Source organism: Rhipicephalus sanguineus, chromosome 5 (genome assembly GCF_013339695.2).
Source record: "Rhipicephalus sanguineus isolate Rsan-2018 chromosome 5, BIME_Rsan_1.4, whole genome shotgun sequence".
Classification (NCBI taxonomy): Eukaryota; Metazoa; Arthropoda; class Arachnida; order Ixodida; family Ixodidae; genus Rhipicephalus; species Rhipicephalus sanguineus.
The window spans coordinates 13,373,765-13,398,744 of record NC_051180.1 but is presented as its reverse complement, the minus strand read 5'-3'; the positions used below and the strand labels follow the sequence as shown (position 1 = coordinate 13,398,744).

General features: G+C 46.1%; 1 protein-coding gene across 2 annotated transcripts in view; it reads right to left on the bottom strand.

The window, feature by feature from the left end:
* LOC119393244 (diacylglycerol kinase beta) overlaps window positions 1–24,980 on the bottom strand; it is a 405,235-nt gene that overhangs the window by 58,253 nt on the left and 322,002 nt on the right. For both annotated transcript variants that reach the window (XM_037660161.2, XM_037660163.2), the window contains 2 exons: window positions 9,530–9,643; window positions 702–987 (listed from right to left, as the gene is read on the bottom strand). In XM_037660161.2, coding sequence (XP_037516089.1) covers window positions 702–987; window positions 9,530–9,643 — 400 coding nt within the window. The remainder of the gene's footprint in view (window positions 1–701; window positions 988–9,529; window positions 9,644–24,980) is intronic.

The following is a 24,980-nucleotide window of genomic DNA, read 5'->3' as shown; positions in this document are numbered from 1 at the left end:
TTGTTCGAGCAGGACGTTGTTGCTTTTCGACATTAAAGACGCTCCACGTGGATTTTACCGCAGACAGATTATCGAACAACATTTGTAAATTCAAGCTCCTAGCGTGGGTTGCGAGACGGCGGCGCAGTATAAATGGAACAAAACTTTCAGAGGTCGTTGCAAAATGTGTTTCACTGCGGAAGCAGCATGATATGCGTAAGAAGGAAGGGGCATTGATGAAAGAATCGTTTTCTTTGTTATGTACCACCTAATGAAACCAAGTGACAAAGAAGGAAGGAAGAAAGAAAATAGGCAGAAAGTCTGGGAGGTTAGCCAGTTCTTCGACCGCCTGGCTACTCTGCGCTGGGGAAAGGGGGAATGAAAGAGAATAGAAAAGAGACGCTACAAAAAGAAAAAAAAGGAAGTACGTTACGACACTGTTTAAAGTCTGTCTCTAAGCCCGGTTGTTCTAAAAAAAATGCAACAACGCAGACAATGAAGCTATGCAAATTATAGAGGCAGTATTTGCAGTCTTTTAAATGTAATGTGGTAATTATGATTTAAATGTTAAGAAATTGGACAGAAAATTGGATGGAAAGACAGCTTGCCGCTGGTAGAGACCGAACCTACAACCTTCACATAACGACGCGTCCGATGCCCTATCTACCAACTGAGCTACAGCCCCTAGTGAATGGGTAGTCCCCCAGAAAGTGCGGGAGTACCTGTGCGGCCCCTGGTGTCAGCGCCCTCTCCTCGCAGGTGGCTGTGCAGCTTCTCTGTGAGGCCGTGCAGTCGCTCAGCGAAGCCCAGGTGCAGGTGCGGTCGCTCCTCGGTGCGCCGAGGCGCCTGCTGCTGCGGCTGCTCCTGGCCAGCCATCACGGCAGGCCCACCCTGCGTGGCCGCTCCCTGCGCTGCCTGCTTGGCTAACTCCGGCAGGGATCCGCTGTGAGCCGCCGCAGTGTGCGACGTGATGGGAGCGCACGCAGTCGTCGACGTCACGGCCGCCATCTGCGCGCAACGAACCAAACCGGACTCGCGGTGAGTGTCAAAGGGGCGTTTCCTTCCCACACCATCCCCGAGTTCCGCGTGTCATTGCTGGAAGATCCAATCCGCCTTTTGCATTTTCCTGTGCTGCCCTCTGCCGTTTTGCTAGGGGCCGGGACAACCGGTATTGCCAGAACGAAAGCCTCCGGGATGAAGGGACGTTTCGCGACTTTTCCGCTAGGGGAAGGCGCATGCGTTCTGGCATCGTGAAAAAGGCGGATTGCGAGTGCAGTAGCTACGCGGACGCTGCGACGTTTGAACCTGTCCGCAGCGTCTTCTTCTTGATCACATTGTTTGCAACATAGAGTTTCCTACAATACTTACTAGAGGGAACTCTGGCGCTAGTGTCTATGGGAGCTGCAACGCATGACACTTCAGCCAGCATGGGAATGATGGGTAGTACACGGATTTGTCTAAACCTCGTTCTTTCGGCTCCGTTTGGCTTCGCGTCGCCTGCATCCGCTTTGTCGCAAAACGAAGTTCAGCAAAAGTCGGCAGTTCCACTTCACCCCGTTACCCTTTTTAGGCTCACCAATTCAAATCTAGCCGCGGAGTTCACAACAATCCATTCTTGTATCCGAAAGAAAACCGAAACACAGCAATAAACAAAGCAACAAGTGCGTTCGAAGCCCGCAAGTACGAAGACTAGGCAAATCCGTGTACTACCCATCATTCACATGGCGGTTGAACGATCGCAGCGCCAGAGTCCCCTCTAGTTAATTTTAGGAAACTCTATGGTTTGCAAGACTCCACCACGTGCTAGAGCGCGTTCCGAAGGAACTTGATAAGGTTTTGTCATCCATCCATCCATCCGAAAAGAGAGAGAGGTAAAATGAGGGAAAGGCAGGGAGGTCAACCAGAATTATAACTGCCGGTTTACTACCCTACACTATGGTGATGGGGAAAGGGAAAGAAAAGAGAAACAAAAGAAAAAAAGAAAGAAAAAAAGAAGAGCGCAGAGAACAGCAGACGCGAAAACAAACAAACAAACAAACAAACAAACAAACAAACAAACAAGCAATATACCTGTACAGGTGCTGAAGGCTCCTTGGAGGCATGACAGTAACCATGTGAGCAAGAAAATATTCTGAGCAAAACTAGACGTTGTGACTGGTTACACGTCGTACAGCTGAAATTTGACGAAAGACCCAGAACGACAAAGAAACTTTCTATTAGCGCTGCAAGCACTCAAGTCTATGCAGTCTTTTCGCAACTCCTCGACAAATATATGGACGGACGTTGCAGAGGAAGCTTGAGTGACAGCTAGGTGAGGTAATGGAGCCCTCTGTTTCCTTGTTTAGAATAGGCACGTTCTTTTAATCTCTTTCAGAGTACCATTGTCATCATCTCAAAAACTGCATACCAGAAGCAAACTGACTCTTTCACCGCGACTTTCGCAAGGACATGCGACCAGTCTGCAGCGAATGTGGTTGCAGCAACGTGGCGATACACGACTGTCTAACTGGCGTGCTATAATGCTACAAGACAGATTGTTAAACAACAACCCTTCATAAAGATATTGTCACAGTTTACGTAAACGAGCCTCTTTACTCATCTGCGTGATCATCTTAAATATGCTTCTTGCTAGCGTTGCCCTTCTTACTGATAGCTACAACGATATTTAGTCAAACATTAGATGTCAAGAGCTTTCTTGTTTTCAATGCGTTTTGTGTAAAACTAATGAACGCGTGAAACCTGCGAATACCTGCCACGATCGTACCTGTAAGCTCTAAAAGCTAAAATTGACGTTATAAAAAATGAGCCAGAAATGGCACAATGCCAAATACCAGAAAAAGTGCTCTGTGATCGAATCCGATAGTAAATTTACTCGTACTATGCTTAGTTACGTGACGCCTTACCTATCCCTTGCTACATGTAATACATGTTGACATCAGGTGAAATCTTGAGTAGTTGAAAGATGCAGCTCCAAGTCCAGCTGTTTAGGACGTTTCATGTGATGGTGGCGTTTCAATAGTATATCAAAGCCGTTACTTACATACGGAAACAAATCACTGCTTATTTTGTTCAGGGCAGACGGAATAACAAAAATAAACAATGCACACTCACAGTTATAAATAAACAAAGTTGTCCCGTTTATGACCACCTGCTCAAACGCATGTATGCCCACGATCTCTCAAGAAATAACGCATAACTTGAACTGCTTTCTATCGGGGCAATGATTCATCATCATATGACAGACCCACGCACTCTCTACCAAAGCGCAATAAAGAGCAATAAAGACAGGCAATATAGAAGAATTGATAGCTGTGCAAGTTGGTAATAGTAGTAGAACATCTTGAAAACAACGCATGTCGCGGGTTGTCAAAAAAGGATGCGAGGTAAAGCATATGTCCCCTTTTGTGCCGTGCAAAACGAGCGTTGTGTACCTACTGCCTTTTTCATGTGGCCGTGTGTACTCAAGGTCACACGGATCGGTGCATCAATAATATATTGTTAGATCACAGGTGATCTTTGCAGGGAAATCCTCACTCGCATGTGGCCCTACACATTTTGCAGTACGGCTGCGTGACTGTATTTCATGAAACTGAGGTGCTATCAGTTCACCATAATCAGATCAGAAGAAAAATCAATGAGGCATTTCACATTAGAGAGAGAGATCACCAGATAATTCAATGAGGCATTTCACATTAGAAAGAGGGGTGAGCAGTGCATTAGCTCTCCCTCCATTGCCTTGCATGATAGTGAATATTGTTTATCGAAATGTTCAGGACCTTAGCAATATTCTTTGCGGTTGTTCACGCGGAGGTGATTGGAATGTTTTGCTTGTTGTTGGTTTTTACGATCCAGAGAGGTGCATTCTCACGTCATGTGTCAAGTGACACATGACGTGTCTGTTAGTGCTCATTAATATTGTGTATAACAAAGAAAAACGAGCCCTTAAAATTTCCACTTTCCTTCAGTGACACATGACGTGAGACAAGTTGACAGTATGTAAGTCTGCGTGCATTTTCAAATACAATTTAGTTGCGAGTTCAGCGCTGCGGTGTACCCCCTTATCTTCTTTTGTCCGCGTCGTTTTTTGCACTGTTTTCAAAAATGTTCAAGACAGGCAAGCAATTTTAACTAAGACAATTGTGATATCATCAGCAGACAATGATTAGGAACTACAGCGCGGTATTGCAAGCGCCTGAGACAGGCACCGCAACAGAAATCACCCCGTATAGCGTCAATCATAAACAAACTCGGCGTTCACGAATCTACATATGAACTACGAATATGGGACATTCTGCCTTATTTACTTAGGAAGTATATGCTTGTCACCCTATGTTCTTTTTTTGTAACAATAGCTTGTGGCCAAACACTAAAGTTCTGAGCTGGCAGGATAACTGAAGACCTGGGCGTACCGATGCCTGGCCATAAGCCGAGCCCCCAGAACAGATTGATTGACTTGTTTTTGTACATCCTCAGAGAGGCGCCTACAGGCCTGTTCTTTAGTTAAACACTATATGTTAAAGAATTAAAGGACACCAGATTTAGTAAAGAACACCAGTTAAAGAACACCAGAGCCCTCCGCTACGGCGTGCCTCATAATCATATCGTGGTTTTGGCACGTAAAACCCCACAAATTATAATCGGTTTAAGATGTGCGTTTAACTACAGAAAAATTATAGCGGAGAACACATCTTTCTGTGTCCATACAGACCACTGCATAGCGCGCTCGTTGTACTGACTTCTGGGCTATTGTTCACGAAGGCGCAATAACAACGGAACACATAGGATGTCTATCTAAGAACCATTAGAAAGAGAACTCGTCTGCATAATGACAAAATCGATTTCGGATCGAACAGCGGGGTGATCGAGCCTTGCACTTCGGTTGCACATCTCCAAAACGCAAATTACGTTTTGCGTAAGCGAACGTTCAACTGTCGAAAAACAAAATATTCAACGAGGTTGTTGTCCTTGAATGCCCCGCCTGCTGGAATAAGAATACAATTCGTGTTGTTGCATCCATACAGCGTGTTTAATACAAGTAAAACATAAATAGGACGCCTTGCCAATAAATGCAGAAGCGTTCTTATAGACTCCGCCTTATCGTCGATGTAGCGCGCTTCGATAGAGGCAGAGTGCAAGAACTCAGGCCTGGTTACATTTAGGTGCCCGTTAAAGAACTCTGTTTGGCCATAAGTAACCTCTTTCAGCCTGTGTTCGTTGTCTGAGTTTGAGTCTATTTAGGGCGAAAACATGCAAACAAAAATTTCCTTTCGTGCTAAGCTTCGTTTTGGCGTTTAAATCTATTCCACAAACCTTATCTGCGCTAGAGAAATGGTGTGGGAGTAATTCTGGATGTTCTTAGCTCGCAAACAAGTATTCCTAATGACAATTCAAGTGTCTCTCTTTAGGTAACGAAATCCAGGCTACAAGAGGTTAATCTGGAGTCTTCTGCCACATAGGCGCGCCTCATAATGCATTGGTTTTGGCGCGTAAGATCCAGGAATGTAGTTAATTATTTACATAGATAGCTGGAGCGAAAAGCACTGCTTGAGACATATGCAGGGGCTGCAAAATTTATAACCAGGATTGTAAAGACAAAATATATAAACACATAAAGGATCCACAAATAAAGCCAGACATAAAAGAGCCACAACTACAAGCAATGCTTCCTAAAGACGTTAGAGTGAGTCGCTCAGAAGCACCAGTCAGTGATTCTTGACACGCAGAGGGCGTTCCCTCTCCACCAGCCGTCCGATGTCCCGGTGTTGTCCGACGTAGCAGAATTGAGATTCAACAATAACACATGATCGTAATCGGCACATTTGCGAGCCAGAGCAATGACGACAGCCGTGGCAAGCAAGGCAAAGAGCATGTGCTTCTGAGTTTCCAGCAATCGCTTTCGCGCGACCCGACAACGGCGTCACTGGGCCATCCGCCCACGTATGAGGCGCACGTGCGTTGAATTGTCGACATTGCAAGGTCGTGTAGATCGGTGACGCTGGAGACTGTTGCTGAGATGTCTTAAGACGTATTACGTGCATTACTCGCACCTACTCACTCGGTATGTGTCGCCTGTGATAGTATACTATGTAGAGAACGTGTACGCACGTGACATGAAAGAATATCAGCGACGACCAAGGCACGGACAGCACGAGGCTTCGCGAAACTCTCAGGGTCCCTTATGCATTCGCCTAAGACGACTCGAAGGCGAAAGTAGTAGTAGTAGTAGTAGTAGTAGTGTCCTCTACTGCATGGCTCATACCCACTCAGGGGGATCGAAAGCCATCTTCTTCTTCTTCTTCTTCTTCTCAATCGATGTACTGATCCTGCGCCGCCCCCCTCCGAAAGATTTCTGCACTTAACGTGGTTTTGCACTGCCTCCAGGATAGGAGACATTGCAAGCTCATTGCATCTCACCTGGTTCATGATGAAAGCAAATAGCGCGAAAAAACGTAAGACAAGACGAAGAAGGCTACAGCAGAAGAAGAAGGCTATGCGCTTGTGCTGTAGCCTTCTTCGTCTTGTCTTACGTTTTTTCGCGCTATTTGCTTTCATCATGAATTACCAACTCGCCCAACAATCAATCCTTCACCTGGTTCTGCACTGCCTCCGGGATCTGTCCACCTTTGACGTCACACAACGTGACGTCATAGCGACGTCACAAATTTTGGGGATCTGTGACGTCATAAAGTGACGTCATCACGTGACTTTTTTGCATCACTCGTGTTGACGCTGACGGTCAGTTTTCGCGTTTTATGTGATATCTAAGGCTTTCGCCTTAATAAACTGATGCGCACGTTACAAAAAGATATGCTCTAGTTCTTGGAAGGGCGAGTTTGTTATAGTAGCATTCTGAGGGATTGTTCTGGGGATGTAGTGGCGCTGCTACGTGCGGCAGCATCTTGGTCCAAAGAGGAAAACGAGTGCCGGAGCGCGGTCGTTAGAATGTTATCGTCTCCCAGGCTGAGCTGACGTGCCCATCAGCCGCTCATGCCTCGCAGGGGCTTTCCAACAAATGTGCCCGCGGTTGCATCGCTGTAGGGTCTCATAGTTAGGTGGCCCTGACGGCCACAGAGAAATTGACTTCCCTAGCAAGGTCAGTGCACAAGAAAGAAAGAAAGAAAGAAAGAAAGAAAGAAAGAAAGAAAGAAAGAAAGAAAGAAAGAAAGAAAGAAAGAAAGAAAGAAGAAAGAAAAGAAAGAAAGAAAGAAAGAAAGAAAGAAAGAAAGAAAGAAAGAAAGAAAGAAAGAAAGAAAGAAAGAAAGAAAGAGTCGCTAGTTTTAGGGCGAAACTTGAACTTTGAGGCAAAGGTTATAGCAAATCCCGATGTCAGCGTTCAGTCAAGGATAACATATGTAGATACAAAATCAGCAAACATTTTCAAATAGGTCTAGCATCTATATTACTTGAGCGAGAACACTTAATCTGAGGGCGGACAGGAGCTTACAAGGCACTCCTACAAGAGCAAATTCAACGCTGTGTTGTGAGTGGAGATTACATCGACAGTGCTGGCACGGAAATACAGCAGACTGCCAGGCCCTTTACTGCCAGACTAGTGAGGTTGTTTTTGCTTCAACCCGGTGCCCCAGAGACTGCGTGCGAATGCAATGTACGCAATGCAGTGAACTGTACGAATGCCATGTCGGGAAGTGCACGCCGTTTACATAAGCCATCCGGCTAAGTCGTTCTTTGCCCCACGTTTCGTTAGGTACGGAGCCGGGTCAATAATCATCCTATTCTACAACAATATTCACGACATGACAATGCATCTGCCCTTCACTGGTGAAGAGCGGAGGCATTGACCTATAGAACTACAATAAGCGGAAAGCCGCTGGCTGTTCACATTAATTGGGAGACGCCCTTGGTTTACGCCTCTTCAGCTGTCACGATAGCCAATCTGCGCTCGTTGAGAGGTAGTTGGTTGTGCGATTGACAGTATGTTCATCAGAGGGAGTGAAGCATTTACCGCTCGCCGTTTCTAAATGAACGTGCCACTTCTCACAGTTCTGGCATCAACCGCAAGACAGCATCATGTCTGCATCACTAGCCGCTACGCGATGTCCGTGAAATGAAACGAAAGCGAGAAACCTGACGCCGTCTCCTAATGTCGCCTAGTACCTACGTATTACCAACGCGAAGAAGATGTGTATTGTGAATGTGGTATATTGTTATACAATGCGTAAGCCCAACAGGCACGTGCGTTGTGAGTATTAGGTGTGATGTCCGTTTGTGACGTATTTACAGGGGCATTGAATACGCACCGAATACAGCGCACATGTGCGTCATCGTACACAAAATCATCGCTAAACGCCGATTCTCACAAGTGCATGGGAGACAATGGAATTTTTTTCTTGGCCCGTAAGTTCAGTGGCGAATGAAAAAAAAACTCCACATTTGGATGTGCGGGCCAGCATACGCATTACTTAAAAATGAAACGTTTCTTTGAGGTCGACTTACGAGAGATAAAGAGCGCTACAAAAGACTATATATAAAAAAAAGGTGCAATGCGTTCCTATCACGCAGTGCATTCACTGAGATTGCTCTGACCTTCTGTGTTTGGAGAACGGGTTCAAGAAGCTGCCACATGTGCGCTTAAAAATTTGCTACCGAATGAAGTCGGAAGTGCTCAAAGATCTAGCGTTAGTAGGCAGCTAGTAAATATCTAGTAAAACGTTGGTGACGGCTTGTAAGACGCAGTAACACCTGCTTTTACTGACTGTCTGTTTGCAGTAACAAGCTCCTTACTAACCTTTTTGAGAGTTTACGCCTAGGTTATTATTCTTGCCGAATCTTTTGTAAACAACTGTTGGGGTACTGATGACATTGGGTTTCGGCATGTTGTAAGTAATTATATGATGGCAATCTCGTTTAGGTGTGTGAGATATCCGCGCACGTGATGATTTGTACTTTACACGCACACATTCATGAATATTGACTAGAATCACTAGTGCAATATATCACAGTTAATAATCGGACATTTGACAGCAATACACTGATACGCATTATTACAGCAAGGCATTTGGGAGTGCTTGCAGGTTCACTGTGCAACGCGTGTGCATTCAACGCATCACTGGGTCGAAAAACAGGGCGACATGAATGGCACACAGGTTTTTCACATACATCAAGTAAGATAGTACACTCGCAGGTGTCGTTCGTTGCGGTAGGAACAAAAGGGCTCGCACACGTATGAACGCGGCCTGTGCACGGGGCAGCTCTCGAGAACCAACACTGTTGGCTCTGACGAGTGGATGACGAGGAGTTTCGAACGTCGACTGATCAGGCAACGACACTACGGACGAATGCAACAGAGAGACACAGCGAATGTGCACACAAACAGCTGTCGAGGATCAGAACATTCGGTGTGTCAAGCACGGGGTATAAGTCCACTTTTTTTTTGCGGGCACACTGCGCGAGCAGCCGCGCGGTCCACACAACACCACGATCCGATCACAGCAATGGGGCCGGTGTATTGACGCGCAGTGGTGGGCGGATGGGAGAGGCCACGGAGAAGAAAGAGGACGCCACAGAAGGAGGGAAGAAGAAGAGGCCTTACCTTGGCACTCTTGTCAAGGGAACCGCCGGTTAGTGTCCTATGCAACACGGCCGTCGTCTTCCTATCATCTAGCGTTTCGTCCTTCTGAAATTTGCCCGCCACCAGATGACGGAACTGAAGGAGGAGGAGAGGAAGAAGGAAGGAAAGGCAGGGAGAGGCAGAATACACGTCAGTCACCGGCGGCCCACACCCGCGCACACATGCACGCACACAGCGACTTCCTGCGATTCGAGCACAAGCGGTATCACCGGCCCAGGCAGCAGCGGCGGCGGCAGCAGCAGAAGCAGCGACGGCGACAGTGGAGGACGCGGTGTCCCCGTGCCCCAGCTACACAATGCCGTTCCGACGCGTAGGCTTTGGAAAAAGCACTTCCGGAGGCTAGACCTGGAAGCGCGCAACTACACAGCGGGGCCACGTATTATAAATCAGGCTGCAGGCGATGGCAGCGAGCATTCAATGACAACAACGGGCAACATTCGCGAAGTGCAACGCCATCTGCATGCAACGGAACGCTCTTTTATACGCGCTTGCGCAAAAGGAAACACAAGCCAAATGCCTACAACACGTCACCTTATGTTCGAGTATACAGTGGATTGGTCTCATTCATAGGCGTGCGCACAGGGGGGCAGGGGGGGCGGCCGCCCCCCTAATCACCTAAGAGGGGGGCGCAAAATCTGCCCCGTACATTGACCCTTCTAGTCACCTAAGAGGAGGGGGGGGGGCGCAAAATCTGCCCCATACGTTGACTTAGTAGGGTGGGGGGGCGCTGCGATGAACCTTCGCCCCCCCCCTGATGGGGAACCCTGCGCACGCCTATGGTCTCATTCACTAGGTACAGAAGCTAGCGCGCTCTACTACATAACTGTACGTAGCCTTTTCTGTGTGCTATATCTCTTGATCGATGTAGTTTGCTGTAGCGGCTGCGGTTCACTGAACAGCACCTTGCATTTTAAGCTATAAGCGTGTGCGTAGCCCCGCACCAATTCGGCCTTCTTTTTGCCATTGCACTACAGTTATCGACGGCTTCAACTTCTACTCCGTTTGAGTCCAGCAGTCTAAAGGACTCTCCACTTTTTACTACTACTACTACTACTACTACTACTACTACTACTACTACTACTACTACTACTACTACTACTACTAATAATAATAATAATAATAATAATAATAATAATAATAATAATAATAATAAAATGAAGAATAAAAACTCGGAGGCGACCATACGTTGGCATTAAATGTGGAGCTCACTCAGACTCACGGCTACATCTGAGTGAGTCTGAGTGAATCCGTTAGCCCATGTTGTCAATGCTCTTTAACACAATTAATTCGCATAATCGGTGCTTTACATGGCGCCTCCTGGTCTTGACATTTCAAATAAGAGTTAATAGTGGTTGCAATCCAGTAAGGACATTTTTATTGAAATAAATGACTCACACGAGGTGTTTTTATCAAGAACTTCCCGTGAAATAGTTTGCGGCGGGAGGTCAAGGCACCTCCCTCCCTCCCCCCGCCCTCCGCGCCTCTGATCAATAAATGGTGAGCTGGCGTATGAGAGCGAGTGCGTTTATGTATGTGTGAGTAGACGTGAAAATAAACGTGAGCGGACATAAGGCTTATAGTAACGCTGAAGTTCAGTAGTTATCACTCAGGCGACCGCAATCCTTGAATAAGCTATATGGTAGCGGCACTCGCACGCGGGCATTCGTGAGCCCCGGTGTGCTCCTCGGGTTAACTGCGTGCCGTCGCGTTGCCGAAGCGGATCTCTGAGGCCACGTAGAAAGAAGCGCGCCGTTGAGACCTGCTCCGCCAGGGGCCGCAACGATCTCAGCTGCTCGTAAGAAAACCGCCTTCTCTTTCTATGAACTCATTCAATTATTCCTCATTAATAACCCAGGCGATGAATTGGCGCTTATCTTAAGTAAAATCATGCTCCCATATTATATGTACCCAATATAACTCTTTAACTTGAACCAGAACAATTGATTTCGCACCAGTTTTGTTTTTTTACAAGCCTCTTCTGAATATTCGGGAAACCGGAAGTAAGCGTTCGCAGCTGACTTCAGGTTTAAACATTGCTACTAATGTTGACATCGTAGAATGGATTGTAGCGTAATTGTTCATAACCGCGAAGCTTTCTTTTATTTTGCTGAAAATGGGCAAGAACCGGCAGTAATTCAACGAGAAGTTCGGTTGAAATTGCGTGGTTCAAGAAATCCTCGCTCGACACGAGGAACTGCGCAAGTGCGTTTCTGCTGCAATTGCTGCACACCTAGAGCAGGCGCTTATCAAAAAGGGCGCTGTGAAAGAAAACATACGTCTTTCTCCTTTCTTTTTTTTCAGTTTGAAGCCCCCTCTTTATTCAGAGGAACTGTGATGAAGGGCGCCAATACAAAAGAAAGTAACGTGAAAAGAAATTGGTTCTAGGCCTCGCAGAAGTGTTGTTAATGCCCAACAGTCGCTGCTGCAACGCCATCCATTCCTCCAGAAACTGCAATTCCGCGCAATGCCAAGAGCAACCCTTCATGCAGCACAAAATCCTTTGTCATCCCCTCCTTCGCCGCGGGCTTCGCCATTTGTCAAATGTAATCCCACTTCTGGCTTGTTCCTTTCATTCTTCCTGGAAAATTACAGAGTTTCAGCGTTTACTTCGCTTTTAACGCGCTTTTATTTTCTCTCTTCGTTCACCGCGGTCAGCGTTCATTTTCTTTTTGACACGCAGGCCTTAGGGGTGCGCGTGTGCGCTGATCCTCGCATGACGCATTTCCTGCAACGAACCTTTTTCGCAGCTCAGACCTGAGGCGCTTCGTGGCCGCACGCATTTATTAACAAAAAAAAAGGGGGGGGGGGGGGAGGGGGCTAAGAACGATCACACAACCATGACATGAGTTAGTAGGAACATTTATTTTTAACCATAGCAGCATTTCGTTGGCAGGGGGCGAAGCGAACTACCATTGGATGTGGGTATAATTTAGCTGCTACCCAAGCTATGTTAAAGGGACACTAAAATGGCACAATAAATTAGTTTAGACTAACAAATTATACTCTGAAAACCCTAGTGTCGTTAATTTCACCACCATAGGTTTATTAACAGATGAGAAAATCAATGTCAAAAGTTTCACTTTTAAATTTCCCGCCGAAATTTTCCGATGGTGACGTCACGGATTTCAAAGTGGTTTTTCGTATTTTGGCCACATTGGATGAACAAATTTTCCCGAAAATTGGTATGTTAAGTCTTCGGCTCCCTCAGACAACAATGTAGATGATTTTTGCCGAATAGAGCCTGCCCAGGCCCTAGCAGACGCCGCCAGAATCTATGACGTCACGCGGACTGTTGCGGAAACTTCAATGTGGCCTCGCCACACGGCTGCATTTTCTTTTCGCGCGTCTTCTCGCTTACAAAGCGTCTTCTCGCAACAAGCGTGGTGTTTCTGGTACCGTGAAATAGTAATTTACCGATACGAGAAAAATTACACCATCTCCCGCTAAAGGGGACGATGAGCCGATGCGAAGCCGGAGCACTTGCACCATCGCGTTCCGTTGGCGTTCGTTGGGCATGCTACGACCTCGCGTCGTGGAACGCGAAGAGGGACGCTACGCGCGTCGTATCTTCCATCTAGCCTGGCCGTTAATTCTCACAGGGCGAGCGGGGAACGCGGTCGACAGGCGGGCGAGAGGGGGGGCAGCGTAGGAGAGAAGAGAGAAGGGGAGGGGACGCGCATGCGCTCGAGCTCATCGCGGCGTTGCGCAGGAGAGAGTTCCGGCATGTCTAGCCCGCGTTTCAGAGGAAGAGTGGAGAGGGGGAGGGGAAGTGGAGAGGGTTATGGGAGAGGGGAAGGGGGAAGGGGGAGGGCGGAAGACAGGGGGAATGGTGAGGGGGAGTGGAGAGGAGGTGTGTGGGGAGGGTATGCGCATGCGCAGTAAGGGTGGTCACGCCGCACACCACCACCACCACCACCACCGGATTGAGCTCCGCCTTAAGGTACTTCGCATCTAAAATCGTTTAGTGTCCCTTTAATGCGTTCTCGAAGTCTCGAACGGATTTCCTGCTCATTCGTATTCGCAGAGGTCCGAGACTCCGCGCTGTTCTGTTCTATTCTAACTGACTTGCTACTGAGAGGTTTTGGTTTATATCACCTCGGATACTCCATTTCTTTAAGTTCGGCAGCGCAAAAAAAATAATAATAATAAATAAATAAAGGTTACCCAAAAGCTAAAATAAGCCAGTGAAGAAAAAAAAAACAGTGCTGTTTGACTCGTCTACTCTATAGATATGCCCGTATTTCTTCGTTAGAACGGTCATTGACCACTTTATTGTGGATGTGCACACACTACGTATTCTGGCGAAAGCTGTCCTATACGATAGGTGTAATTGAGAGATAAAACAGAGTAAGTGGGCGAATAATTTACCCAAGGACACTTAGAGGTGTCACGATTCTATCAGATCTATCTCAATGCCAGGCTAAGAGCATGGAGGCAGCATGCTCTATCTTTAGATTACTTGACGTAAAACCAGCTCTGCAGAGTCAGCCGCATCGAGTAGCCACATAGGACGTTGCTCGTCAATTATGTTGCTGATCAGACCTCATGTACAAGAAATGGTTAGAATGCACCAACGCACATTACTTTCGAGACAATGTGGAAGCTTAAATCGGTTTAGCTTGCTGTTTATTAACTCCTTTGTCGTCACTTCTCACTGAAAGCAAAAACAGAATTGGAATGCGAGTAGTGAGTAATAAGAGTTGGCTAGTCTAACGCGTAATTCAATGTCTACCAAGAATATGAAATGCAGCCTTCGTACATTCAATGTGCATATTAACTGCCGCGGCGGGAACTAGTATTTCTCAAATCGAAACAAAACGTATTTTGGTGCCTTCATTACGAGTAGCATTTCGTGCGAATTTGTCTGCGTAAGCCTCTGCCAAGCACCGCATCACGATGTCTTATCATTCCGATCGAAAGCTCCTTTAGACATACGTCTTTCCCTAAATCGCTGAGGCGCGCCAGACCTGAGTGCTCTTGATGCCTGCCTTTGTTGTGAGACGGAATTCTGTAGAGGAGAGCTTTCGTAGTCGTTACACGGCTGCTGTCAGCGTTTGCTAAATGAGGGTTCCATTTACTTGTTTTAAAGGGGCGCTTCCTCTATTTAGAAACAAATTATTCCATTATAGGATAATACGAACGTTCGGGCTACCTGTGCTTAGAAATCCTTCGTAAGGAAATGCCAGCTGCACCAAAAGAAAGCAGAAGAAACCGAGACAAGAAAAAAGAGACAGCGACAGGAAGGATGCTGGACCATCAACTGACTTTAATTCGATGAAGACGCGAACAACAAAACGATATGAGCATGCGCAGCAACAACTGTGATCACATTGACCATATCACCGCATGCTAGAATCACTGTCAAGAAACCGGACCTCTTTGTCATTCAAAAACACAGATGGCGCACTCACACACTTATCAGGACCAAGTTTGTAGATCTGAAACGCTTCAATAACTTCACGCTCCTTCTGTGTTTTAGCCCTCCCAGTCACCGAAACGTTGCTGAATAGAGGGGCGCAACCGCACACCTTGCAGTGAATCGGTAGATTTCCACCCGTGCCCGTAGGAAGTAAACTTGCGTGCTCGCGCATCCCATCATTCACACACCTGTCTGATCACCCAATATTTGCCACAGGTCAAGGGAATACTGTAGACAATGCGCGTGTCGCACCTGCTGAATCTGTTGACATGATCAGTGTTGCACCTGCACCAGCACCTTGATAAGTGTGTGAGCGCACCATCTGCGTTTTTAAATGACAATGAGGTCCGGTTTCTTGACACTGATTCTAGCATGCGGTGATACGGTGCCTGTCAGTGTGATCACAGTTGTTGCTGCGCATGCTCATATCGGTTTGTTGTTCGCGTCTTCATCGAATTAAAGGCAGTTCAGCATTCTTCCTGTTGCTGTCTCTTTTTTCTTGTCTCGGTTTCTTCTGCTTTCTTTTGGTGCAGCTGGCATTTCCTTACGAAGAACTACGTACCAATTTGTCCAGCAAGGCACCCTAATGAGTGTTTAGAAAAACGAGAAATGTTTTACAATGCTACCTCTACTCTGCTGTGAAAGGGCTGTGCGCATGCATATCTCATCCACGAGCAAGGATACCCAACAGATACTCCGCGACAAAAGTACTAACGACAGCTTGTGCTGAATGGTCGGTTCCTCGCAAGATGGTCACGTGACGTAGCCTACCATTTGTAATACTGCACGGTGACCGAACAAGTACTGCCAGTAATCACTCAAACAATAAATCAGGAAATAAAACCTATACGCATCAAGTCACCTCATATATACCTCTGAACCACACATAACCCTTAACAGAAAAACGCTATAAATCCGACAAATTCATTACTTTAATGAATTTCTCATATTTAGAATACCGCATTATTGGAAAATAGTGTATGTCTGCCCACCACTTCCTAAGTAAAACAACCATTTCACTCTAACGTCTAGTACGTAGCAATAGACTTACTTATAGTCCACATTTCAATCAAATAATTTATGGCGTCTGCAGCCTCAAGGTATACAATTTTCCATTGTCATGGGCAACGGCAAAGGAAGGCTGCTTTTCATTCACGTAACAGCGACTACATTTTACTGCTAATAACATCCCCTATACTTTCCTTGGCATTATTGTCTGTTAGTGCTCATTAATATTGTGTAAAACATTTTTTCATAGAACTACCGAAAAGCAAATGTTTATCGCACGAACCTGCACACGACCTGGAATGTATAAGTTACCTCATTAGTTTTTTTTTTTCCACTGCTTATCAACGTCTGTAAATACCACTCATTAGCATGCAGTACTATTTGGGAAACGTTTTATGTGTTTCCATACAACCAGCACAGCAGGGGTTTAAACAGACTATTCAGTCAGTGCAACGGCGCTCGTTCATGTCGATTCCGTTCGAAGTAGCTTTCCCATCTCTGGCTCCGAAAGGACGCCAGCATCATTCTTTCCCAGGAAAACAACATCGAACGAAACTTGTCGCTTTCATCGTCAGCTTCTATCAGCACACAATAACGCTCGAGCAGAAAACATTGGCAGCGCTTCCCGAGGTGTTCGATTCGCGTGCGCGGCTCGAATCTTGTGCAACTGCGCATAAAGCCCTACAATGACAATTTCCCGTGCGCCACAGCGCACCCACCGACTATATACGAGGAAGGTTGCTTAAGCGGCCATCCGCTCTATTGACTGCGTAAACAAACCGCCGCGCTGCAAACTCCTATCCCATTTTCCGGGTCAGACGTGTATGGCTAGATGCGCGCACCATATTCACATGATGCGCACGAACAGAGCTTTGGGTGCAACAGCGGACGCTGCTTCACGCGCAAATATTGCAACGACAGAGAGCGCATATTATGTATACCGCGTACGTTGGCAATTGGGTTGCTTCAGTTATAAACACGTAGCGGCTTCGTCCACCAAAGTCGAGTCAGTACGCAGGAGGCTAAGCCGCCTTGCTCCCGTGAATGAGGCTGTCATGTCCTAGTAGGATTTTTATAAAGGACAGTAGCAGTGCTTTTATAAAGGACAGCTGTATAATGTATGCTGTTTGGTATTCTACGCAAAGCGTGGGGGCACGTTCCTGCCTCAAAGTCGCGTTAGGTATTGCCCTGAATGCTTAACATACGCGTAAGTGTTGAAGTCACTTATTAGCCGAATATGCACAGTACTCAACTTAGTGACAACCCAATCAGCTCGAAGCGCACTGCAAGTTCTGGATACCTTGAAGCCAGTCCTTGCAAGCTTTCATTGACATCATTGATTGGAGTCCCCTTAATATAAGACAGTTGCCGTCGATCCGTACTCTGACAGTTCGGAGTTTGAGACCTACTAAGTATGCGTGGTGAACACTGCTGTGTGTGTATTAGTTGGCCTCTCTTTCCTTCTTCTTTGTGTATTCTTTTCCTTCCCTTTCCCCCTTGTAGGATAGCAAATCGGGGGCAACCACGGTTTTTTTTTTGTTGCCTCTCTCTCTCTCTCATATAGCACCACGTTTGCAATAAGCGGACGTTCGAAGAAGTTCGGTTTAACGCACGTCCTGTACAAATCGAACGGTTCAATACATACCCGCGTAACAAAGTAACGTCTTTGGGGACAAGATTAGTATGCGACACCGTGTCGCCGAAAGGGGAAGAAAAACAGAACTTTTCAGAATTGCTCTGCAGCGTATATTGAAAAGGGAAGTGTGAACGCGTGCAATAATCGATGTGGAGAAAAGGGGAAAAAAGATATCGCTTCCGACAGAAGCTCGCCACGCGAGTCCTTTCTCCTGCGCCCAGCAAGAAGCAGCAGCTGCGGTGGCACAGTCGTGACAATTCCACGAAAATGAAAGCGCTGACGCCGCATTGAGGCGTCTCATTATTTTTAACGAAGCCCAGCGGGCAAACGTTAGTCAGCGAGATGGTTGCGATGCAAGCACTTCTCGCCGCTACGTCAGTTTATTCTTCCATTTTTTTTTGTTCATATTTTCCCGTGCATTTTGTAATTGCGGCGTTTGCGTTTCTTTTTGCTTATCTTAGAGGGCCTCGGTTGAAATACGTACGGAATTTGAGAAGCATTCATGAAGCTTCATTCGCAGTTCTCAGAACAATTCATTGTTGTCAGAAACAATGCATATCGCACGTGCTCCATTAACGACAAAGAAGACTAGGAATGCACGGCGATGAACACTATACTACACTGAAGACTAATGAAACTTCTCAAGTCCCTGTAGTGCTTTCGCCGCGTTGTAGTTAAAAAGGAAAGGTCGGGTTTCTCGATTAGAAGCCCTCGAAGCGAAGACAAATTACTCACTTCTCCTAATGAAAAGGTATATGAAGGATTCGCCTATCACTGTAAAATTAACATGCGTTTGTACTTGAACAGGACAAAGAGATCTTTCTTTTTTTTTTCTTTTTTAAGACCTCTATACGTGTATGCTACGTAATGATCCCTTCAAAATAGTATGCCGACTACCGATCCTCGACTTCTTAAATGCGGAGCACTTTAGGGGCCGGGCTGTCGCATGCTGTCGTGTACTGTCGTATGCTGTCATCGTAAGCTGTCGTAGCTTGGCGTAACGCAGGCAAAACCACGAATAGCATAGCCATCTGTAGCATATTGAGCGCCGCTCGTGCCAAGGAGAAGTCTTCTTCCCCTTGTTTTTCGATCGCCTTGATGATGATAGGTGCGGAGCTCTTTTGGGGCCCGGCAAAACCACGTATAAAAATAGAAAAAAAAAGAGGAAGCAAGCGAGAAATAAAAAGAGAGAGAAAGAAGGAGAAAAAAGGGGAAGAAATATATAAAGAGCACGAAAGAGAAAGATATAGATAAAGCAAAATATAAATAGAAATAAAACAGGAAAAAGAGAAAAACAAATAGAGGAGGAAAGGAAGAGAAAACCGAAGATAAACGCAGAAGGCTGTCCAATTTTATTGCTTCCATGGGGGTTGTTCTTCTAACAGATATAAGCAGAAACGCGGTGTGCCACAAGGGGCAGTGCTATCGCCTGTTTTGTTCAATATTTTCATGAGCTCTATTCCAACCCATCGCGATATTCAATTATATGTGTATGCGGACGACATTGCATTCTTTGCAACCAATAGTGATTTGCACTCTCTTTACCAGACATTACAAAATTATATAAATATGTTAGAAGCATGGCTTCAAGATATTCATATGTCATTAAACGTCAACAAAAGCGCGCTTCTCGCGTTTTCGTTTAGGGACCCGGTCAACATCTCACTAATGTATGGTCAAGAAATCATTGCCCAAGTTGATTCCCTTAAATACTTAGGCATCATATATAACGGAACATTAAATTGGAGGAATCACATTGAACAAGTTGGCTCCAAGGCAACACGCGCCATGGGGTGGCTGCGTAAGCTTGCAAACAGGAAAACGGGGTTGCGAAGAAATACATTGATAATGATTTATAAAATGTATGTGCGGCCTATTATGGAATTCGGGTGTGTATTATTTTCTGGAAGCGCGAATTTTAAAGTGAGACCCTTAATACTACTAGAAAGGGAAGCTTTGCGCTTGTGCCTTGGTCTTCCCAAGTTTGTGGCCAATAATGTGTTATATATCGAAGCGAGAATACCATCTATGATGAACAGATTCAAAATCCTTACAGTTCAAACCTTTTTAAACATATATAATTCGCCTCAGAATCAGTTATTTTACGTTTTTATGAAAGATCCAAGCCTATTTTTTGAAAAACAATGGTCGCGCTTACACACCCCACAAATTATATTCGTTCAGGCGCTGCTAGAACCATTGAAACTTAAAATTAAACATATTGGCTCAACACGTACAAGTCATTCAAAACTGGACATAGATTTTGATAATATTTTTCCTCCGAATGCGAAACATATACCATTACGGTATTTAAATGATCAGTTGCAAGATTACATTGCGCACATGACAATTAACAATATAATTGCGACTGATGCATCCGTATCAAACGAAAAGGCTGGGGTAGGCATCTTCTCTCCGTCTCTTGACTGGTCTTTTCCTGTTAGACTTCCAGATTACGCACCTATCTTCATTGCAGAATTATTTGCTATTGTTCTGGCTCTACGAAAGCTTCCTTCAAGCGAATCAGAAGCAGTTATAATTACAGATGCTCTTTCAGTATGTTCGGCGCTCTCTTCGGCAACAAACTTACCGCTCATTAACATGTTTCATCATTTAGTACCGGCAAACTTGCGAAAAATTCAGCTGTTATGGGTACCAGGCCACTACGGAATATATTTAAATGAGATGGCGGACACATTAGCCACAATATCTTTAAGGGGACCCATTACACCGATTATACCCGATACTGCTTACGCGACAGCAATAAGATTTCGAAATGCGTGTCTGCCTAATGAAATAGGCAAATTTTCATGGGATCAATTCAGCGACTTCGCACATCTAAGATTTGGCTGGAATAAGCAGTGGTGTGTATCACGGCAAGTAGAAGTTACTTTCACCAGACTACGCTGCAGAATTCCGAAGTTGAATTATTACTTACACAAAGCTGGACTCAGCGCGTCTCCGTTATGTCAGTTTTGCGGTGAAATAGAGACAATAGAGCATTTCTTTTTATTCTGTCACCGGTATTCTAATCAGCGAAAAAGATGCCTCGTCGCTCCCCTTCAAAAGTTAGGATTACAAATCAATGTTCCGCAAATTTTATCATTTGGTGGCATTACATTAGGTTATAGCCACAGGGAGGTCCACTCTGCCGTGTTTGATTACATACAGGAAACCAATAGATTACCATGCTAGTTTATATTGGCTTATTTTCAGTACTAATTCCAACCGTTGTTACATCCGTCAAACATCACACCTGATAGACTGACTGTGTGCTCTGCAGAATTTTCAAGTATTAGCTATTTTTTTATCTATTTTAGTAAAAAATTACAACGTTTATCTTTAGCCTCAAGTATTTACCTCAAAATCCTGCCACCCGGTTCTTGGCCCACCCCCCTTTGTGGGTAAGCGCCACTAGTGAGAGGTCATCATCATCATCATCAGCTCCGCACTTCCTTCAGGCTTGGTACCCCCCATGCGAAGTTGCCTTAATTTTGATCGCCACCTCGAGCAGTTTTGCTTATAAGCATCCGCACGTGCTCTTTTACCTTTCCGGTAAAATACTGACTCACCATCCCGGCCATGCGAAAGCCTATATGCCACGAAGCACTTGAAAACCGCCACTAAAACTACTGAGGGTGGTATGCAATGCTTTATTGCTTGAGAGTTATGGCAGTGACAATCGTCTTGCGGTTACCCGACACGGTGGTCTGGTGGTTGTGGTGCTCGACTGCTGACCCGAAGGTCGCGGGATGAAATGCCGGCTGCGGCGGCCGCATCTTGGATGAAGGCGATACGTTAGAGGCCCGTGTACTTGGATTTAGGTGCACGTTAAAGAACCCCCGGTTGAAGTTCATGGTGCTATCATGCTTTTGGGACGTAAAATTCCAGCAATTATTGATATGTAAATCGTTTGTGGTTGCTGCATTACACAGTGATTGGTTCCGCGACCACTCGCGCTGCATTCGTGGCCAAGGCAAAATCTAAACAAGAACTCTACCGCGTGGTTTGTTGAATGGGGTCGTTGCGGCAAGCGAGCCCAAAGTTGTCACTGACAAACGACAGAATCCAGTCCTCCTTGCCGGGTTTCGCAACGCCCTCTTGTCGGTTCTGCCATCGCCGCGGCAGCTTGCGCAACGATAATGTTTACCGGTAACGGATGTGGGGAGTGCTACGTGTCTGTCACGCCTTATCATATATTGCGTGGCTTGAATGCTTGCGTTGTGCTCGTTCCTCATTGAAAGGAATGCTTTGTTGTACATATGTTGCGTGCGTGATACCAACCAATGTATGCAGTTATCTTCAATCATCAAAGGTGTTTTCGTTTCCGTAAGGACGCCGCGAAAAATTCCCACCAAGTATAGGCTAACAGCTGGGCTTTAAGATTGCACCAGTCGACCAGCGAACGACGCACGAAAGCACGACTGGCACTCAAAAGCAGTGTTACGGAAGCTGCAGTTGATCAGTCACTCTGACAGGTTTGCTCATACATATGCACATGATTCGTATAGTGTCCTTGAGAGCACGTGGCATGTTCTTAACAGCAGAGTAGAAGCATAGGCCACAAACTGTGATGAGGCGGCTGAAAATATATCCAGCGCAATCGAAAAATTAGAATATCAGCCGCGCAAATCTGTGACAATATTATTGCTTAGAGCAAGGAGAAAAAGTGTGAGAACGTACGTGACAACGTACAGACGGGTCCACTATTGAAGGGAACACTTGCGTGCAGGGCATGGCCGGATTTCGCTCTCTTGCAGAAGCATAATGGCTTACATCCGCATAAAACTACTGCTGGTAGGCAGTTCCGACTCCTTTTGACAGACTAGTACCGTGCGCAAACAATTTCTTCACATACATTAGCAGTTAGGGGGCCAGAAATATAACAGGTGATCATTCGAGTCTTCCCTTTAACAGTGGACCGCACTGTACATATGGCATCGCTTTTGCTAGAGCGCAGCAGGTTTATATTGTCACACTTATTTATAGGTTAGAGGTCAGCAGCGTCACGAAAGCGGCGCTGGTTTCCAGTGCTCTGCGGGTTTCATGAAACCTTACGGGAATATTTACACTGCGCAGGCGTGTCTAGAGATGAACGCGCTGTTCGCGTGCTTTTGTGATCGCTGCGTACGAACGCGTCGTAATTATCACTCAACCGCTAAAGAAGCACGCCAAGCGATCATTCAGGCTGCATCCCTAGCTTTTCATCAACTGTTTGGGAATGACTCACAACGCAAACAAAAACACCGAAAGTTCTATTTCAGAAAACTGTTTATTTTGGTCTCGCAGAGTTCCCACATTTTCTAAGCCATGCGGCAACCCGAAGGCTTTAACGTTCCAAACAGTTTGTTTGCATCTGTCCCTCTGCCTTCATTCCACTCCACTACACAAAGCTCCTTATCGAATTCGTAGATCGCATCAATTCATGGCGCTACGACGCGTATACATATGACCATAATTCATGGCTCGCGCCGGAAGCAATCTCGTAAGCCTTCCTGTTTTATGCGACTGTTCTCGTCGGAGCACTCAGTGCTTCTTCGCCGGAGCTAAACGCGGCAGATAACGACGTTCTTTGGGGAAACGCACAAACGGCTGAAAGAGAGAGAGCCGTATCGAGCGCCGTTAGAAGGGCGCATTAACGCGGTCTGCGCGCGGGGATATCGCAAACGTGTCAAACGTGCCGACATCGCACAAAGGCGATTCGCTTGGCTCGTGGAAAACAGCGCATCAATACCGCTAAGGGTATTCATGAATTTGTACGCGAAAGTCGGCTTTGGGCGTCGGCAGGGAACGGGGTTGTCATGTTCACGACACAAGCGTCGGTATGCAAACAAGGCGCGCCACGTACCCTGTTTTCGCAGGAACCAGGGCTGCAGCGTTGCCAAAAGCAGGGCTTGTTTTAGCTGAACATAGAAAGCTGGCATTCTGCATGAACGACCAGCGATCGACCGCACCCATACGCGAGAGAATCTTAGCAACAAGAGTTTGTATTATCCCCAACCTGCAAGTTACGGCAAAACTATGGAAGGTGTAAATTCTGGCGAATGCGGCCACGAATTCGGTAAAGCAGTTCGTGTTTTGTCACTTCCTTTTTCTCTTTTTTTTTTCTTTTTCCGGCGTCGCTGAGTGTATCTTCTCAATCAAATTATAAACACCGCCACGCGAACAAGCAAACATACAGCAAGAAGTGTCGTTGCTGCACTTTCATACAGGAAAACAGAAGTAACATAAAATATCCTATATGCTTCGTTTTCACATCTTTTCCACGGTGAAAGGAATTAGGACATACAGAGGTGTTTGAACATAAGGCCCCGCTTAACAAACCTTTCGCTAAGTTTATCGCTAAGTTTTACTCGAGAAGGCAAGTTGAAATAATGCGTACGGACAAGCCACGATATCACGAACGCACGTAGGACAAACCCACACACCCATTCATTCAGAGACAGAGAAACTTTGTTCTCTATAGACCTCGTGCGCTCAGTTGATGGCGCCACCGCTCTACGAGTGCGCAATGCCAATGCGGCCACTTGGCGAATTTTGTCCCTCTTCCCTTCCCGGCGCGTAGCTCGCAGTTTTGTGCGGTGAACGTCGATGCGTGAAAATGGCAACGCAAAACGAGCCCCGCTTGCTTTTTTGCAGCTACGGACGAATAGCAAACGTTCAGGAATACTTCAAACGAAGTAGTTCGCTTAGCCTGACGACTTGTATGCCGCTAATCACGTTTACTGCGTGCGATAGGAACTGCACAGTGCCGTCGGTCCGTCGGAAATATTCAGAAAAGGCGTCGCGCAAATAAAGAGCGTGGAGTACGACGAGCGTTTAGAAGCGAGTAAACTTTTTTCTTGGCATGCGATAGAAAATACTTTTTATCGGCAGCCTCGCGCGTCGCTTGTCCTATGACCGGCGCGCATTAGCAGAAAGGTGGGATAGTTGAAATGACATATTAACAATAATAAAAAGATACGGTCCTCATGAACTGCCCGTCGCTTAGTTTTCTAGCGTTGTTAGTACGTCGAACAGTTTGCTAAATTATATTTTTGAACATGTGCAACTGTGTCTTTCGTCTAGGTCCTCCGATCATGAAGCCGATCCTGAGGCCCCTCAGCCCGACAGTCGTGCACAGCCAACAAAGTGGGCACTAGAGAGGACTGTTTTGCGTCGCAATGGTTGTCACAAATCTCCGTTCGGGCTAACAATAATAAAAGGAACAAGGGAACCAACAATGTGTCAATGTTACCCGGAGCAGTAGCGTAGCTGGCACACTAGCATTGGCCGTAGTAACGTAGCCAGAATTTTTTTTTCGGTGGGGGTTGAACCATACTTTATGTATGTTCGTCCGTGCGTTTGTG